Below are 18732 nucleotides of genomic sequence, written 5' to 3'. Positions count from 1 at the left end.
ATATTGTACTTACATTTCAGTCTATAATATATAGAGCGGTATAAACAAGTCATCTGTATGAAATTTTAGTTTGTACTGACTTCACTTGTGTTTTTTATGTAGCCTGTTGTAAAATTAGGCAGATATCTGGATGATTAGATGTAATCCCTGGAAGGCCTCTACCTACCCGGAGTGGTACGTGTACCCCTGGTTGAGAACCACTGCTATAAAGACACCGGAGATAGCTGGAATTATTACAGGTTTCTGTTGTGATTCTCATAAGAGATCATAATCGAGAAAATGAAGATCTTGAAAATTCCTTAAACCGTAATCTGAGAACCCTAAGATTCCTTAAATGTGTGATGGATGTTCCCTGCTTCCGTATAGGAAGTATCTATCTTCCTCTACTACTTTTTATAGCCCTGCTTGCTTCCCTCTCATGTTAATTGTCATGTGATGTCATGGTGATGATGTGTAGTAGTTGCCTTGTGAAATTTTATCATTTTGGAGACAAAAACCCACTGCTCATCTCAAGGAGCTCTGGAAAGCTTAACTAATGTTCTATAAATAACAGAAGCAATCAGTGAGTCCTGTGGCTGACATCCTGAAAGTAAGATGAATTAGATATTGACAAAGACCTTCCACAAAAGACCAGGCAAAACTCCCACTGCAGTCAATCTTAACTATCAAACAGAATGTCTTTAAAAACTCAAATGAGCTGTCATAGAAAAATTAATATGTAAAAATATAATATCTGGAAAAAGGAAAGTGAAGTATAGAGATTTCCAATGACTACCAACGATATAATGGTGGTGCAGGATAAAACAACAAAAAACTCTCACAAAGTATCAGGTATTGTGTGTTGCAAGAAAGATGTCTCCTTACTTTACAGATTTGTCTTCTGAAAAATGCTGACAATTATTCAATTATTTTTACTTATAATATATCTTATTATGTATTAGACATTTTGATGGCTCTTTATATAAAAGAGGGAATCTGATACCTCTTTGCAAAGTATCAATAAATGCCTCAGGGAGCAGCCCTGGAATTGAAACACTGAAATTACAAAAGGCATTGAAGAAGGCTAACAAAGCATTTATGGCCCAACGCTGGCATCAGTGGGAGTCTTGGATGCTCAGTATCTCACAGGAATGGGCCCTTTACAATCAAAATTTGTAGTTTGAAAACAATTACATTGTTGTTAATTTCAAAACTCTAGTAAATAAATAATGAGGATGAGAAAAAAGTGCGTTCTAGCACTGAACATCTCCTAGAAACCCTTTTTCATATTGCTAGAAGTAGAACATGCTGCTGAAGAATAAGCCTAAGGAAATAGGGCTTTCATTTTTTAAAAAATAACATGTATATAAGACCACAATTCTCCAAATACTTTATGCCTCTGAGTAACGTTATGTATGTGAGCAGTCCATTAAGTTCAATGGGACTACACATGTAGGAAAAGCAGCATGGGTGTTTGCAGGGTCAGGGCCTAAGAAAGTCATTTAGTACTAAAATAAACCCCAAACATATTTCTGGGAAATGTGGGTGGAAATTAATAATGACTGTATAGACAAACATGGACAGTAAGAAAACTGTTGGTTCAGAAATCCTGAAATGCCTTTAAAGCTTTTGCAGATATAGGTGGTGTTTGTCAAACTTCATTATGTCAAAACATCTTTCTTAAAGAAAATTACTTCTATTAACAGTCTCAGTATGAAAAGCTCAGAGTGATTTGTTTTGATTTTTAAATCTAAATTAATTTTCTCAAATTACAGATAAAGAATGGCATACTCCATTTCAGCACAGAACTTTGTTGCCCTTTCAGATCTGCATCCAAATCTGGCTCATCCTGTAGGTCTCAGTGACTTTTGTTCTCAAATGAAATTGTATCTGACTATATTATATTACTGCAAAATTATGTAATTGATGCATTTAGGTACTCATAGCATTGGTGTAATTGTTAGATATAAAGTACCGTACCTTCTTTGTGTACACAGTAGGAAAATGAAAATTGCTGCTGTTGTTGTCCATAGTGTGAGTACCACAACTATAGGTACTGACTGGGCAATTCATTTTCTGGAAGTATCAGAGACCTCTTTGTATAATTTTAAATGAATGCTGAATTAGTGATTACACATACAGAGTCAGCACTGTGTAGTCACAACACATCAGGGATGGCTGATATTCTTTGTCTACAAGCTATGGACATAGGGCCTGATCCTGCAACCTCTGCTCACACAAGTCGTTCCATTGGGCCAAATTCTGAAGTCCTTAATTATTCAGACAAAACTCTCATTGAAGTCAGTGGGAGTTCTGGCTGATGAAAGATTTCAAGATTATATATCAGTGGGTCTGTTATTATTTCTTAATTATTGAAAGCAAAAATGGACTAGACACTTAATAGATTATAAAAAGATAAGGACTCTGCCTCAGAAAACACAAAGATATACCATATAGAAAAGGAAGGAGAATGAGGTGAAACAAAAAACAATTTTATTGATCAGTGATATTTAGTTCTTGTTAGTTCTATGATCTATGGTTAGATTTATGAGTGTATATTTCTATATTGTATTTTCTGTCATTTATCTGTAACATTTGAGTGAGGACCAAGACTGCTGTATTCATATGAGTAAAGGTTGCAAGATTAGGACTATAATATACACTAGTATACCTGCCTTTGCATTTTAGCTCATTGACTTTGTGGTATCAAAATAGGAATCCCAATGCATATATTTAATTTTCATTCTTTGCTTTTCAAGGTTAGATTTTAATATTCTTCTGGCCTATATCAGGTTACCTCTGCTGCAGAAACTTCCTTTCCAGTTCTTGTAGTCCCCTCAGTGGTGGGCTATAATGGCCTCCGCTAGGCCACCAGTGACAGCATGTCTCATAAATGTTCTGTGCTGCTTGATGCAGGAGCCTGGAGAGACTGAATTTCAGCATGGATGCACTGAGAGCTCTGGTGCTGTAACCAGATTTCTCCACAGATCTAAGGGCATCTGTATGGTTGCAGGGTCATACGTGCTGCAGAAGTTTTGATTACGTGGAAACAGAGTTAAAAACACATGGAATTTTCGAAGTACTTTTCCTGTTGCCACAGCTTTTTCTATGGGAGAGGACAATTTAGTCCAATGTTCTTGTCTCTTTTAAATAATGAAAGAGGGGTAATCACAAAAGGGACTGAACCAGAAGAGAGATTTTTACATACACTTCAGTATTTTGAGCTGATGTTTTTCAACTTTTCATAAATTCTCCCTGTCCCAGCAAATTGCATTAAGTCTTTGTCATTTGCCATCACTCACAGATACATTGATCCATCAGTTCAGTTAAAATATATTCTCTTGTAAAAGCAAAACTGTAATTTTTGAGTGCAGCAGATTGTTTTCATCTGAGAAACATCAAATTACTAAAAGTTAAACCTGACTCTCTAATTAGCTTGTGATGGGTGGATAATTTAAAAAAAAAAGATAAATCTATCAATATATCTTTTACACGTTAAACTAATGAGTAAACTAATGTCTACACTGCTGGTAGCAGTGCCAGCAGTGCAGGATCGATTTTGCGGATTTGATTGACTGGCAGTGAAGACTCGCTCAATCGAACCTGGACATCGACTCTGTTACTCCATCCCGGCAAGAAGCATAGCACTGTGTCGATGGGAAGGCATTTCCCGTCAACACAGCGCAATGGAGAAACCACGGTAAGTAGACGTTAGGAAGTCGACGGGAGATACAGAAGTTATTGTACATAGTTTGCATGTCTCCTGTCGACTGCCGCCGATATCCACGGCCAGTGTAGACCAGGCCTTAGTTAAGAATGATTTTTAGTTTATGGTAGTGTCATTTTATTTTGTTAGGAGGGGCTGAAATAGATTATATGTTAGGTTAAAGTTTTTAAGAAGACATTAAATCACATGTTCAGATTCCAAGAACTAGCTCCCTATTACCAGCAATGACATACAGGATGTGTTGCAGGCTAATTTAATTACCATGCATCATGGCTTAAAAAACTAAGCAACGTTATGTGGAGTGATAAAAAACACTGTATGAAAGAAAGCTCTGAAGACCTCAAGGAAGTTACACTGAATTAAACACATGCTTTTAATGAAATCCTTTAAATAACTATAGGATAAGACAGTTACTGTGCTCCACCTAGTGATTGAAAGTAAACTATAAACATGAGCCCAAGTTGAATGTAAGTGCAAGTGCTATGCAGAGATGTTGCCCTTTCCAAAATGCAAATATAAATGATACATGTTCATTATCTGGCTTCCTCTTTTTCTGTGATGCCTACAGAAAACTTGACCATGGTTAGACTGTTGGTGTGCTGAGACCACTGCTTATCATGCTGACCAATGTAGATTGTTTCCTTGTGCTCCCCATTTGTCTGTATCCATCTGTTGTCTTTTGTTTTAAACTTGGATTGTAAGTTCTTTGGGGCAGGAACCATCATTTTCTGTATTTGTATAGCACTTAGCACAATGGGATCTTGATCAATGACTGCTACAGTAATATAAATAACAACAACAATGAGGCTGAAAGCCATAGAGTCTCTCTCCAATGTGAATTTAAGCAGATCTTAACCCAGTGCATTTTTGGGAGCCACATGCCATGATCACAGCATAGTCCTGCTATCCCTGCCTATCTGAGGGGAAGGTGCTAGAAGACAGCTAAAATTATGGACATTTTTAGATAATCTTTTTCCTCCTACGGCTTTTTACACAGGCAAATGTTTGGGTCTCTTTTATCATTTTGTACTAGTTACTACTTTTTTTCTTTTAAAACTGAATGTTTTTGTTTACGCCTTTAGATTATAGCACTGTGGAATAAATATATTAAATGGTTACCAGTCAATAATATGTTTATCATCATCAGTGGAGTATAACAATTCCACAAAATCTGATTTATCATAATCATCTGTGTTTAATATTTGTATTCTATAATCTTTTTGTTTTTCAGAGTATAATCGGTGTAGTTATTGGGAAAACAGATGTCAAAGGTTTTCCAGATCGAAAAAGTAGAGTTCTTTTTTTAATTTCAGTTTCTCATGTGTTATAACTTTGGCTTATATGACTAAAACAAAAAATATTTAAATAAGCTGTCTTCTTTGTGTTTAGGAAATAGAAAAGGTCAAACTTATTTTTTCAAAGACAGAAGGAACAACATTAATTTGGCACAACCCTCATCAGTTTTGTTTTCCAAAACCCCAAAGCAGAGATGTTTGAGATCCATAGTTCCTGACTCCACCTCGGGACATGGGGGAGATTATGTTAATTTTGGCCCCACTCTAATAGCAACACTTCTAGAACAGTCTTCAGTTTTTTCCTATTAATTCTTTGTTTTAATAGAAGTGTTAAGGATGTATTTTGAAGAGAGACGCAAATAGAGCTGGTCTGATCTTAATGGCACAGATTCATATTACTGCATACCTTTTAAAAAATTGTATGAGGACAGTATTTTGTATGTGATTTATTGCAATTGAAAGGTACCAAACTGACAGCACTGAGGAGTGAGGTTGTCTGTTTATCCAGAGAACAGGTATGGGACAGATATTTTGAGGAAATGCCCCCAGGGTGAGAGGATACTTCAGTCTCCATGACATTCAATGCTCAGTCCCGCTGCTGGCACTCCCAACAAGGAAAATCCTCACTAGGAACATATCTACACAACTTTTACATTCAGTGGTTCACAATACATTCCAGGTTGTGTCCATCTCATTGCAATCAGTTTTGATTGAAAACCTACAAATAAATGTTACAGTGCAGCATGATCCAAGGACAGCTTCATGGATGAGATTCTGTGTGCAGCACAGAAATTGCAGCCCAGCAGGAGGGGATCCAAGGTGGCTTTGTTATCTTTGCTTCCTCCTGATCTTGGACTGTTCCAAAGGCTGGTATAACTAAGTTATGGTGGCCTTCCCAGGCTACCCTATGGACTGCAGAGCTGTCTGGAATCTCTGCGAGAGCTGTGGCCCTGTCCCTCAATGAGTCCCTTCTGTCCACAGGTATATGTCATCTTTGGAAGGATTTGTGAATGGGTCCTCAAGGGGCAGCCTTTAGACTGTTCACCGGATCGTCTCCCCCAGCTGGTTGCAGGGCTTTTAGGGCCTCTTTACACTGTTCCACATTTGTACAGTGTAAAGGGGTTGGAGCAAGGGTGTGGATCTCAACCTAAGATTTTTTTGCCTTATACCTCCATCTCTTCATGCCAGTTTTACTTCTGGAGAGGTTGCTGTGGGCCAAAACCACTGATTTATCAACCTCAATGGAGTTTTACCAGCAGAGAAGTTAGCTCAATATGCTCTTTGTTTAGTGTTGCTTGATCATTTTTGCACTGCTATATATTTTTATAGTTGGCTGCTCTTAAATCTTTCTGTGACGTACACATCACATTTTTGTTGCATATCTATGGAATTACACCCCTAAACTTACATGATGTTACATAATACAAGATTCCATTAAAAGTTGGATGGCAAGTGTATTGTCAAAGTAGTGTGGGGAGACTTGTACGGCATCTGTGTGAATCATAGTATTGACTGTTGCCAGACAGCTCCAATTCATGAACACCACATTTCATAATTTAAAAATTGGCTGATCTCTAGCAGTATTTACCAAATTTCTGTGCAGTAATTTATTTAACGCTTTTATTTAAAGTTATAGTAAAACCTGGTCAAGTATAATAATACTAATCTCAGATTAGATGGACATATTTTGATGCATATCTGACAGTAACAACATTATTTCTCTTTATAGACATTGGATCTGAAAGATACACCTTCAGTTTTACCATTCGAGATTCACCAGCTTGCTTCATAAATGTAAATTCTTGGGGCAGAGAGGAGTATGTTAGATCACTTTCAGAAAGTTTTAGAGTTGGTGACTGTGGTGAGTTGGTGTTTATTAACATATTACTCTTCGGATATTTTTTTCCTGTAAATCAGTGTCACGTGTTTGTGGCTTTACTATATTTTCCATCTGATGATTAAAAGAACAATGTAATGGGAAGCAAATTGTTCAGTTCTATTAAGTATAGAGGGAGAAGGAGTAATCCTTTTAGAATTTAAAGTCAAAATTACAAAAGTTGTCAACAGCACCTCCCCCCCGATATGAACACTGTAAATTGCCAAAGTGATCACACACGACTGCACCCCCCCACCAAAAAAAAAACAAAAACAAACCCAACACCGTCCACCAAAAAAAAAAAAAAAAAAATCCACAACTTCTGATTTATTTATTAGGTCCTGTCCCAAAGTCTCTTGAAATCAGTAGAAAGAGTCTCATTGTCTTCAGTGAGCTTTAGATCAGGTCTATAGGGTGCAAAAAGCTTGTACAAGGACTATGCACCATTTTAGTTCCACATAAGCTATATTTTGAGGTCTCTAGTGAGTCATGGTATATTATCCTCATGTGGCCCTTCTGCACGGGTGTGAATTTTACTCTTAAAGCACTTTTAAAAAAATATTTGTAATAGTTATGTAAGTTTTTGCAGTCTAACCTGGAACAAATAAACAATTTTCTGGATACATTTCTCTGTACATACATGTACTTTGCCTTTTAAAATAATTTAATATTACTTTTCAATGTCGTATTTCATTTCAGTGACAATTGAAAATCCTTTAGTGCAAACAAAGGATGTAGAAAAGGAAGAAAAATTCAATCCCACAACTCCTAGGTAAATTTAAAGTAGATTTCCAGCTTCTCTTGTGGAATGATTACAATTAATATTACAGTGAGAGTCCTGTGGCACCTTAAAGACTAACAAATTTATTTGGGCAGAAGCTTTCGTGGGCAGAAGCCCACTTCATCTCGCTGTTTTGTTACAAACAGACTAACACGGCTACCCCTCTGGAACAATTAATATTGTATATAATAGTCAAAACAGACAGTTGTTATAAGGCACTGCTCCTTAGGAAATTGCAAGATTAATTTCATGCAGCCATGTTTTCCTCCATACATTACCACCACTGTTTTCACAGATGGGAAACTTGATTGGATCTGTAAGGTGACGGTCAACTTTTGGATAAAAGAAGGCGTGTACCAGGGTAGGCTCCTTTTTCTCCTGAGCTCTCTGCTGTCCATTGACCAGCTAGAGAGATGTGAGCAGATTGGCTCTAGCTTCCCCCAATCATTTATTTAAACCATGGCCTGGTGTTTATCAGACCTCTTGTCCATTTTTAGCTGAACCCACCATCCCTCCCTATGTTTATATTATATAAAACTGTGTTTTTGGTTGCTTTGGGTCTAACTGATTACCTGTTTAAGTGGTCAGGAAGGAATTTTTTTCATCAGGCCCAAATTGGCTGTGGCCTAGTGGTTTTTATTGCCTTCCTCATATCGTCCCAGAGACATAGTTAGGTTAAATAGGTATAGAATTTAGGAATTTCATGTGAGGGATTGTATGAATGTTAGTTCATCACAATTTGTGGCCAGTGTCCAGTGCTGATGAAAGGCCAAAGGGCCAGCAACCGGAAAATCAAGAGACATAGCATTTCGCTGGTGGATCCTAGGTCTGTGGAAAAAAGGGAGACCTGAAGTCCCTGGAGAATGGAGTCTCTCTTTGGGACCCTTTATCCTCTTTGCAGTGGGAAAGGTGAGAAGGTTCAACAAAGCAAGCTGAATCCTTGGGGCAGGCTGTGGAAAGTACACCCTGAGAGTTAGGAGCTCTATGGTAGTTGCCCTGTAAACGCCACACTTGCCCTACTTCAAATGCCTTGTATAGGGAAATGGGGCAGATAGTGATGTTACATTTTAATAAAGTTGTGGCCTGCTGTTTAGAATGTATCTTTGTGTCAGTCCTCATTCACTTCTGTGTCCTGAACAATATATAGTTATATATTCTGCCAAACACACCCACAGGAAAAATGTATGTAGTCACAATGTGGACCTTTGGCTTTTGTAGCAGGACTTACATTATCCCTGTAGTAAAGTATGTTAAAGTTAATTTAATTTATTCCTAGGATGACTATGTCCCATTTTGTTTAATTAAACACTGAATAATTTTATTTGCATGTCTTTAGCTGGAAGGCAGTTTAGTGCACTATAATGTTACTTTTTTTAAATTAGTTTACATGGTATCACCATTATTTTGGTTTCAGTTAACTTTATGAAAGGTATCTGGAAAATTTGAGCTGGCACAATGAAATTAACTTGCCCTGTAAGTCCTAACTCGGAGTTGAGTTTGTTACAGATGCTGAACAACTGAGTGCAAATCTTATCTACCCAAATTCCAGCATGGGATATCGATTGAGGATTATTGTTTGAGATAGAAAAGCAATGACCTTTTTCTTTTTTCATATAGTCTTCAGGCATTTGAATCCGTGGAGAGAGAACTCCTTTATCCTAGATAATGTTTCCCTTTTGTGTGTGTGTATTTTATTATTATTATTAGTAGTAGTAGTACTGGTATTTGTACCAAAACGTTTACAATATAAGTACTATATAGACTATAGTCATTGAGCTGCTACTCTAATAATATGTAGTTTGGCATTGTGTAAAGCACTTTTTAAATGTTTCATTACATGGAGTATATATCATAAAATAATAACTACTTGTGAAGTATTGAAAGAGTGGTGGATTTGTGTTTTATATTGCTATTAATCCATTTTGACTTCTTGGTAGTAAATATCTATGAAGTGTAAGATAATCATGTCATTTTTCCTTAGGATGAAAAATTGACATGTTGTTATATAGATATAACAACTCACATTTCCTAACCTTCTATCATCCTCAGTATAAATCATGAAGAAAAAAATCAACTAACTGTTCACTATGAACTGTTGTAACATTTCACTGGATAGTGTATGAGTGATGTGTAAAGTACTTTTTTGTATATGCAATTTAGCTGCTACAAATTATTGCTCAGTGAGAATCATTCAGTCGTCAAAATTTGTTGCCTCTATGAAGTGGACACCAAGCTGCTTTCCCTGTTGCATCTACCTGTGAAGGATCCTCAGGATTACTATTCTCTGGGTGACATTGTTGCAAATGGACAAAGCCTTGATGGAAGAATCATTAATGTGCTTGCAGCAGTGAAGTTGGTAAGTTAGAAGTGCCAGTAAAAATGAAGAGGTTTTTTTCTGCTGAAGACCAGATTAATTTCTGTGTAGATTTAGATGTACAGGGTCATGACTGGTTGAAGAAATTATTTTATTTTGTCTTCTGCAGTCATATGGATTGAGTTAATACTAAGTAATGGTAACAGGTGACATTAATTAGTTTTTTTAATAATCATAAGAGAAATGCAACATAAGGATTGATGTATGTAAGATGTTGCTGTATCTGATACAAAAATACAAGGTGATTACTTATTTAAATGTTTATATCATACATGCAAGTCCACTTTCATAGTTCGTAAAATTAGTTAATAAATGTAAGAAGTTTTGGGATGCTAGAACTTCTTTGGGATGTGTAAAGCCCTAATTGCAGGCACACATCAGCACATACTGTAGGCTTGAAAGATCTGCTGCTATGCAAATACAATATCAGAAGTTTGAGAACACAAGGTACAGATGCATATCTGAGATCACAAAAGAGCCCAGAATATGTTCAGGCATTTATTCCAACTACTCTGCTGATGATCTGTCTATGAACACCAATCCTGCTATTCTGAAATACATTCAAGTGTAAATGCTTGACTAAATCCTGGTCCTTTCAGTAAACAGGCTTTATATAGGTGATTTCAGTGGAGATTTATGAGACTAGAAACCTTCCAAATCACACACTGTTTTTGGGGTCATCTCATCACATGCATAGAAGACATACATAGCAGGAAATCAACATTTTTTCAAAGTAAGGCAGAGTATCCATGGATACCTTCACCTACATAACTGATTCAGTTTTTATGAAATACACAAGTTTGGCTCTTTCTCTGAGGGTAAAAGACAACATTGTCAAACTCTTCACTTCACAGAACGCATAGTCAACCTGTAGAACTTGTTGCCAGGGGATGTTGTGAAGGTAAAAGTATAGCAGGGTTCAAAGAAGAATTAAATGAGTTCCTGGAGGATAGGTCATCAGTGGCTATTAGCCAAGATGGTCAGGCTTGTCTTTTTTTTATGTTTTAATCATTTTAACTCTTTCTTTCTAGCTTGATTTTTTTTAAAATTCTTCTATTTATTTTAGGTGAATAGTAACATTTGCCTTACTTTTCAAAGGTTGGAGAGCCAAAATATTTTACCACATCAGACAAAAGGAAAGGTCAGAGGTGTGAAGTAAAGCTGTATGATGAAACAGAGTTGTCCTTTGCAATGATATGGTAAATTATGTACTAAATCATTATTCAAATATACAAATTAAAGCCAAGATAGATAAACAGAGAATAAGTGGAATGTAGTACATATTGGCATAATCTTGTAGCTAGTTAATTGAAATACATTATTAATTGGGTAGCCACTGTGGTGAGGCAGCAATATTTATCAAATGGCAGCAATATCCATTAAACATTATTATGTATAAAGGATATCCGATAGAGTGACCTTGTGTCCGTTATCTATTTCTATGAGTTATTGACACATTTACAGCTCAAGAGTGTCAGAGTGAAGCTGAGCTACAAATAAATTATGAAAGGTCATCAATGATACGGAAAAATAAAGAACTGTTCCCAATCAGACCACTAGACATTTTATTTTTGCAAAGAGATGTATTGTTTGCTCCCGAACATAAGTCCATCTTTGCATGAATGTACTTATACATGCCTATCAGCACATTTACAAGTAAGCTATTCTATAATTAAATCTTTTAGCATATATCAAGTAAACATACTATTAGATATGTATTTATGTTGCACATGCCATTTTAAAATAGCTGCAAGTGCAGTGCATTTTCCTCCACAATCCAAACAGTTAAAAAGAGAATATAAAAGATGATAAAAGATTAAGCAGAATTATAGAGGGAAATAGAGTTAGGGTAAAATGGGATTAAAATGAAAACAAACATTTAGAAATAATGTAGAAAAGTTTTGTAGTTACTTGGTGGGCTATCTTTTCAAAATATGTCCTCTATGTGCCCATAGTTTTGATATATATCCAAAAGCATTTGTGCTTGTGCACATAGCATACAAATACAATTTGTTTGTGTAAACCCAGTAGTGTGCATGTGCAAATAATGGTATGCACACAGAATTGTTCATGCAAAATTAAAGGCTGGATTGGGGCCTTCTGATTATTTTAACATATAATTTTACCCTCGTTTAATATTTTGGGGGAGGATGAGGGGAATACATGTTCCTTAAGGCATAAAGGCCAGTGCCAACTATTATTTATATTTTGTCACCAGTGTTCTCCAATGCTTTTACTAATAAACAAACAGTTTATTTTATTTAGTTGGGATAATGAATCTATCCAGCTTGCGCAGAGTTGGATACCACGGGAAACAGGTATCTCCTTTCTGTTTTGTGAAAAATTTCTGCTGTTATTTATTTTTAGTGTGATACTTGTTTTAAATAACAAAGAATTATGTTTTTGTGTCCAGTAATATTTGCATCAGATCTGAGAATAAATTTTGACAAATTTAGGAACTGCATGACTGCGACTGTTATATCAAAAACCATTATTACAACTAATCCAGGTAAAAGACTGTTGGAACCCACATATTGTAGGCTATAATATATAAATAATTCAAGTGATGAAAGTGGTGTTAAATTTTTTGTTCAAATTTAGCTTGCATCAGAATTTAAAACTAATTTTGAACTTTAGCTAAAGAAGAATGTCTCCACATACAGTAGTTAATTTCTGTCCATCTCACCTATTAATGGCTTTTCTATAACACCTAGCATTGGAGTATTTAGCACAAATGTTCAATCAGTAGTTAATACTTGGCTGAGTCTCCCATTAAGCATTGTGACATGAATATTTTTTTCTTTTCAATTGGGAACAAAATGCAAACCCATACAAATAACTTTTAGGTTACTAGGTAGAGTTCATGGGTCAAATTCAGCCTTCAGATTCTTCCATGCATCTTCTGATTTCAGTAAGCAATGAATGTGAACATTTGAGTGCAGAATTTGGCCCAGGGTATTCATAACTTGTCTCTTTGCAGAGATACATGAAACTTTAATTTTAACTAAGAAAAGAATGGCTTGATCTAACATTAGCGCCTACACAGTGAGTCATCTTCACCAGTTGGAAGCATTCTCTACAGGCTGTCTCTCCTGTAAATAGCACTGAGCTTTTGTAAAATTAACAGTTGCCAGATGTTCTTCCATTGTGTGGGTGGGGTGGAAGTAGTGAATGTGTGAAGATCTGAGCTGAGGAGGAGTCTGTGCAGGAGAACATTAGATTGGCAGTAGGGCCCCCAGCCATTTCACTCGAGTCCATGAAAGACACTTATGTGATCACTAGACTCTACATTTTGGGGAGCTGAGAAAGGACAAAGTCAGACAACGGCTGCTAAACACAGTTTACTTCCCATTGAATGTGCCTTATAGTCTCTGGAAACTTGGCACATATAGAGATACTTATACGAACTAACCTTAGCTTCCTCACTGTGACAAGAAGAATTCCATAAAGAGGGGCAGCCACGGCAGCAGAGAGAATGGCAATAAAACATTGGAGGTGGTCCTGATGCCAGGGAAAAATGGGGTGCCTGGATGATGCACAGGGAAATCTCTGCTTTGCAGATCTGTGTGGAAGAGTTAGGCCTGTTTTACTTTGACTCCCTGGCCTAAGTGGCCCTCCCACTCCTTCTGGGCCTTTATCCATGTGTTAGTGAGATGATACTGTAGCATTTTGCTCATATCTTTAGAGTATCATTTCCCCTCTTGCAGGAGGTGATAGAGATGCTGAGTGACCAATAATTTCTGGTTTCCGTACTGCATCTCCATCTAAACTTCCTTCATGTATCCCATATATGTATTAATGGTTGGAGAAGGAAAAAGAGATGCATCTCTCTGCTAACTGCAGACTGATGTGACCTTGGTGCTTCCGGAATAAAAATAGTAATAATTTCAAAATTCAGACATTTTACTTGTCATTTTTACAGGGGAAATTTATTCATAGCTAATCTTTATTTTATATTTTCAAGACACACCAGAAGCGAATATTCTTTTCAACTTTGTAAAGGAGAATGCAGCAATGGGAGCTTTGGATGATAAAACTGAAGAGCAGTTAAAAGAATCCATGAATTGTAAGTGTTCCTCCAGATATTCCTTTGATTTAATGTAACTCTGTTGTGTAACACAGTTTTTGCTTTTGGGGCCTGATCCTGTAGACTTTTTATAGAGGTAAACTCACTGACCCCAATGGAAAGTTTCACCTGTTTAAGAATTTCAGGACCCGACCATTACTGAGCTATTTTACAAATTGTCTGACAGTGCTGTGTACCACAAATGTGGAATGACTATGCTTATTTCCAAACAGTTTGACATACTATTCTTGGAAAGGCATTGGCCTTGCGGCCAGAGACCTAAATTGAATAAATTTGAAACAATAAGAAAAAGAGGGCAAAATATTACATATAAAATACCCATATATGAATATATTTAGAAAAGGAATCACACAATAACAAATATTTTATTTGAAAAATGAACATCCATTTTTTATATTGATTTTGAGCTTGATCCAAAACACATTAAGGTCAATGGGGGTCTTTCCATAGATTCAAATGGGCTTTAGATCAGGCCCAATATTCCTTTTTGAACTTAATCCTTTTTTTTGTATTTAGTGGTGTTTTCTTGGACATATTTAACATTTTCCTTTCAACTTTAGTACAGACTATAGTTGACATTTATACCGTGGAGCAGTTAAAGGAAAAAACTTTGCAGAATGAGGGAAAACCTGAACCAGTCTATGGCATTATTTACGCTTATATTTCTACATTGAATGTTGATAATGATACATCAAAAATTATACGAAACAGGTGGTAAGCAACTGTTTATATTTTAAATTTATTAAAAAAAAACCTTTAGCTTCCTCTCCATTACTCCAACACAACTGATCTCAAACAACGTTTAGCCTAGTTCCAGGAAAGTGAAATGAAAGTGCCCTGTATGGGGGTGATCTGAGGGTTTCAGATGTTGTAGTTTGTCAGAGCTGATTAAAGATAGGGCCCCTGCCTGCCTGGCCTTTGGAGGGAGAATGGAGAGCTAGAGCCAGTTTGTCTCTATATGAGTGTAGAAGATGAAGGACTCTGGCTGGAAGGAACAGTCCCGTGAGTGTGTGGGCTTGGAGGAAGATCAGGTGGTCTATGCAACAAATTCAAACTGACAATAATAAGTAACTATATACCTGTTGTAATTAATACTTTATCTTTTCCTGTTCCTTGCAGTTCAGGGTGCCACTATGTGGTCAATGAAATGTCAGATACATGCACATTCTGCAATGACAGCTCTTCGGATGCTAAGCCTGTCTTTTCCAGTTTTGATTTACTAGTTGATCTTACGGATCACACAGGCACTTTACGATCTTGTAACCTCTCAGATGTTGTAGCTGAGGAAACATTAAGCTGCACGGTAAATAATAGAAATCAGTTTCCCCAGTTTGATCTGACCCTTCTAGTAGTGTGACTTTCCAGTTGTGTTAAGCAAGCAAAAATTACAACTATTGCTATATTATGTTTGTACTCCTTATATAGCTACTGCACCTGTCAAAGAATAGGAACCAACAAGTGCCTAGAAAGAAGGAATCATGTTTAAATTTATTTAAGAATAATAAATGAGCCTATCCTCTTAAAATGTTACTCTGATTAAAAGAGATTCAACATTAAGATCCCTACTTTTTCGTTCTAAAAATTACACTTTCCTGGAAGCGTAATTGATATTTCCATGAATCTGCCTCACTGAACACTAAGCAGTTTATTCTGTTCAATTTAGCTATGTATTTATAAAAACACTCATCACTTTGGTATTTGATAGCTTTACAGGTTTATTAAAATGAACTGCTTCTCTCTCTTTTCATCCCTCAGTTGGTGGGAAGCATTTTTGTTTGCTAATTTTTTGTGTGTGTGAGGTGTTATCATTGGAACATTAGACTGAAGAAATGAATTTTACATTTGACTTTCAGAGCATTAGGTTTGTGGTCATTCTGTTATCTTCTGGAAATGATTTTCATTCACTTGTATATCTTTATGTACTTCAGAAATAAGTGTATTTGATCATTTCAATAGGTCCATGAGTTCCTCACTCTGACAGAAGAGCAGAAGACAGCATTAAAATGGCACCTCCTTTTGGAACGAAGCAAAATTTATTTTAAAGTTAGTATGTAGTGTTAACACTAAACAAGTAAACCAATTGTTGGTGTCAGTTAGGGAAAGAATTCTTTTAAATTAAAATAAAATGTATGTTTAACAGTCATAAGACAGTCACCTCGTGCACTTCTTGACAGTTTTGTATGAATTTATGTGCATCTAATACTTGTAATTATTATGAGAAAACAAATGTCCTCGTTATTGGGTTCTGACAACATGATGGCTCTGTAGGCCTTACTCAGGCAAAATCTGAGTGAGGCCTGCATGATCTGTCCACTGATGACTAGGGTCCTTGTCTTGCAAAGAATTGTGCAGGTGCTTAAGTGTAAACATATTATTACTATTGACTTATTTAAGACTACTCACATGCATACACTGAAACTGTGTGTGTAGGATTAGGAACCAAGTTATATGTTTGATTATATTGTACAGTGTCTAGGATTGCGTAAATATTACTTTTCATATTTAATTATGCAAATTAAAGCAGTTTTTTTTTAAAAAAACATAGTTTTGCCTTTGGGGAGAGGAATATGATCGTATCTAGAGTCTCTAGCTGTGGTAAGAATGAGAAGAGTAATACAGATCCACACAGCTGGAGAAGTGAATTGTTAAAACGTTTGCTGCTTTGATGCAACATTTCCTGTTTTTTATTAATCGTACAGATTACTGTGCACTTTACAATACTCCTTTTTTTTTTTTTTTTTTTTATAAAGTTGCCTGTGATAGAGCTACTGTAATCTGGCTTCAAACTTCTCTTTAATGTTCATTAAACTTACTCTTTACAACATATACCTACCTCTCTTTAACCCACACAACCTCTATCTAGTTCCAATAAAATGGAAGCATTTAACTTTGGTATTCATAAACATATAAGCAATATGCTTCAATTAGAAGTGAGATATTGTATATAACTTTGAAAACAACAAGTTTTGAAATGTTTGGCAAAAAAATCCCAATTTATTTTTACAGTTGGTTTTGTCACCCAGTTTGAGAACCGGATGGAGAGTGAACTTGCTTTCATGCAAATTAGCAGATCCTGTAGAGGCCAGTCAGAGCTTGTCAGGAAAAGGAAGAAAATAAGGTTGTATGGCTTTTTAACAGCTGGAAGGATTTAAAAACGTTGTACTGCATTGAAACTGCATTATTATAAAAAGGATGTTTGATGTAATACTTGCATTTTGTTAAATGTATTTAGAGTGGTAAAAGAGAAACAGGTTTATCACTGATCTTTATAAATGGGCCTATATCTTCTTGATCTTTCTGTTTTATATTATTCTACTTATAAAAACTTGTTATGGGGTCAATTCAGGGGAAAAAATCTGTCTGACATCTAAGTGCACTTTCTGTTGAGTTTAAGCCCCGTAAGTAGAGAGGGAAACAATTTTCATTCAGTTCATAATACATTTTTGAAAAATGCTCAAAGGAATAATAAACAGTTATTTAATCTAAATGGCAAACATGTTTTTATTACAATATATTCCATAGGAAAGAAATTCTAAAACTATAATTCTCGATTTATTGCAATAGGTAAGAGTAGCAGAGGATAATGCAGTAAAAACAGAATCTGTCTAGCCAAAAATTATCTTCCACAACTGCTGGCCTACTGAAGTTCTGTGTTCTCTATCCTTTTTGGGGAAAATCCCTGTAATTCTGAACTACAAAACACAATAGATAGCTGTGCTTCGTGCTTCTCCACAATGGAGTCCTGTAGGCTCTCCAGTTCAGTTTCTATATATGGCAAACAGATTTCTTAAGAATGACAAGCACTGAGTTTGTCTATGGACTCCCTCAAAATGGGGATGGGTCTGACATGGAGGTGGTTTTTTCCACACAAATTAGTCAGGTTGACACAAACTTCGAAGGGGCCACAGTTCAAAGCTGACAAAATGAGCTGTTGATTCAAAAAATGGGTGTCTGCTTTAAAATGGAATCATAGTTTAACTGTTTTAGAGGATAACTATTATAACCAGGTCCTCAGTACAATTCTGTTTGCAGTATAGATGAGATCCTACAATGTATGGGAAGATAGAGCCCAAAGCATGCTATGAACAGCTCTCCCTGACTTACTTCAGGAATGGATGTCTGTAAGGGAAGAGAAACAGAAGGCCCAAGATGCATATCCCAGATATTAAAAATGTGATTAGAGAATACCCTTGTATTGAAAGGTTTTCTTTCCAAAAAGCTTTAGCAGCTGAAAACCACTCCTAAGCCCATATGTCCCTCTCCTTGTGGTTATGCATGACTCCCACTCTAGGTTTATCTATTTGCTGCACAGCTATATTTGAGAAGGAAAAGGGATTTTTTAAATCAGGGAATCTCAAACTTTTTCACAGTCTATACCATGTTAAAATGTCTGTGGCCCACATCTTCCTGCATACATGAGTGCACGTGCACTGGCCACCTTTTTACCCATTCATGAACTTGTAACGTTGCTGTGACAACAGGAATTGTTTACATGGACAAGTATCATTAGGAAAGTATAATACTTTTTGCTGTATTCTGATGTTACCAAGCACCTGGAAACAAGGAGAACCAGTACCATGTGACCAGCCATAACTAACAGAAATTATATCATT

The 18732-nt window shown here is 36.2% G+C and overlaps 1 protein-coding gene across 2 annotated transcripts; it reads left to right on the top strand.

The window, feature by feature from the left end:
* Positions 1 to 1220: 1220 nt before the first annotated feature.
* On the top strand, positions 1221 to 17588 carry MEIOB (meiosis specific with OB-fold). 2 transcript variants are annotated; one of them, XM_067534242.1, is made up of 13 exons: positions 1221 to 1830; positions 4938 to 4995; positions 6731 to 6862; positions 7577 to 7649; positions 9819 to 10014; positions 11131 to 11231; positions 12298 to 12350; positions 12446 to 12541; positions 13997 to 14098; positions 14680 to 14833; positions 15239 to 15422; positions 16076 to 16162; positions 17126 to 17588. In XM_067534242.1, the coding sequence occupies exons 1-13, from the start codon at positions 1762 to 1764 to the stop codon at positions 17234 to 17236; spliced, it is 1416 nt and encodes a 471-aa protein (XP_067390343.1). In that variant the 5' UTR covers positions 1221 to 1761; the 3' UTR covers positions 17237 to 17588. The 2 variants fall into 2 exon arrangements, with proteins under 2 accessions (XP_067390343.1, XP_067390344.1); XM_067534243.1 differs by lacking the exon at positions 1221 to 1830 and adding an exon at positions 3622 to 3679.
* Positions 17589 to 18732: the final 1144 nt, after the last annotated feature.

This window comes from Emydura macquarii, unplaced genomic scaffold (assembly GCF_026122565.2).
Source record: "Emydura macquarii macquarii isolate MOO-44397 ecotype Brisbane River unplaced genomic scaffold, CSIRO-AGI_Emac_v2 contig_3390, whole genome shotgun sequence".
Lineage (NCBI taxonomy): Eukaryota > Metazoa > Chordata > Testudines > Chelidae > Emydura > Emydura macquarii.
Note: the sequence above shows the minus strand (reverse complement) of the source record. Positions and strands in the feature narration are given on the sequence as shown.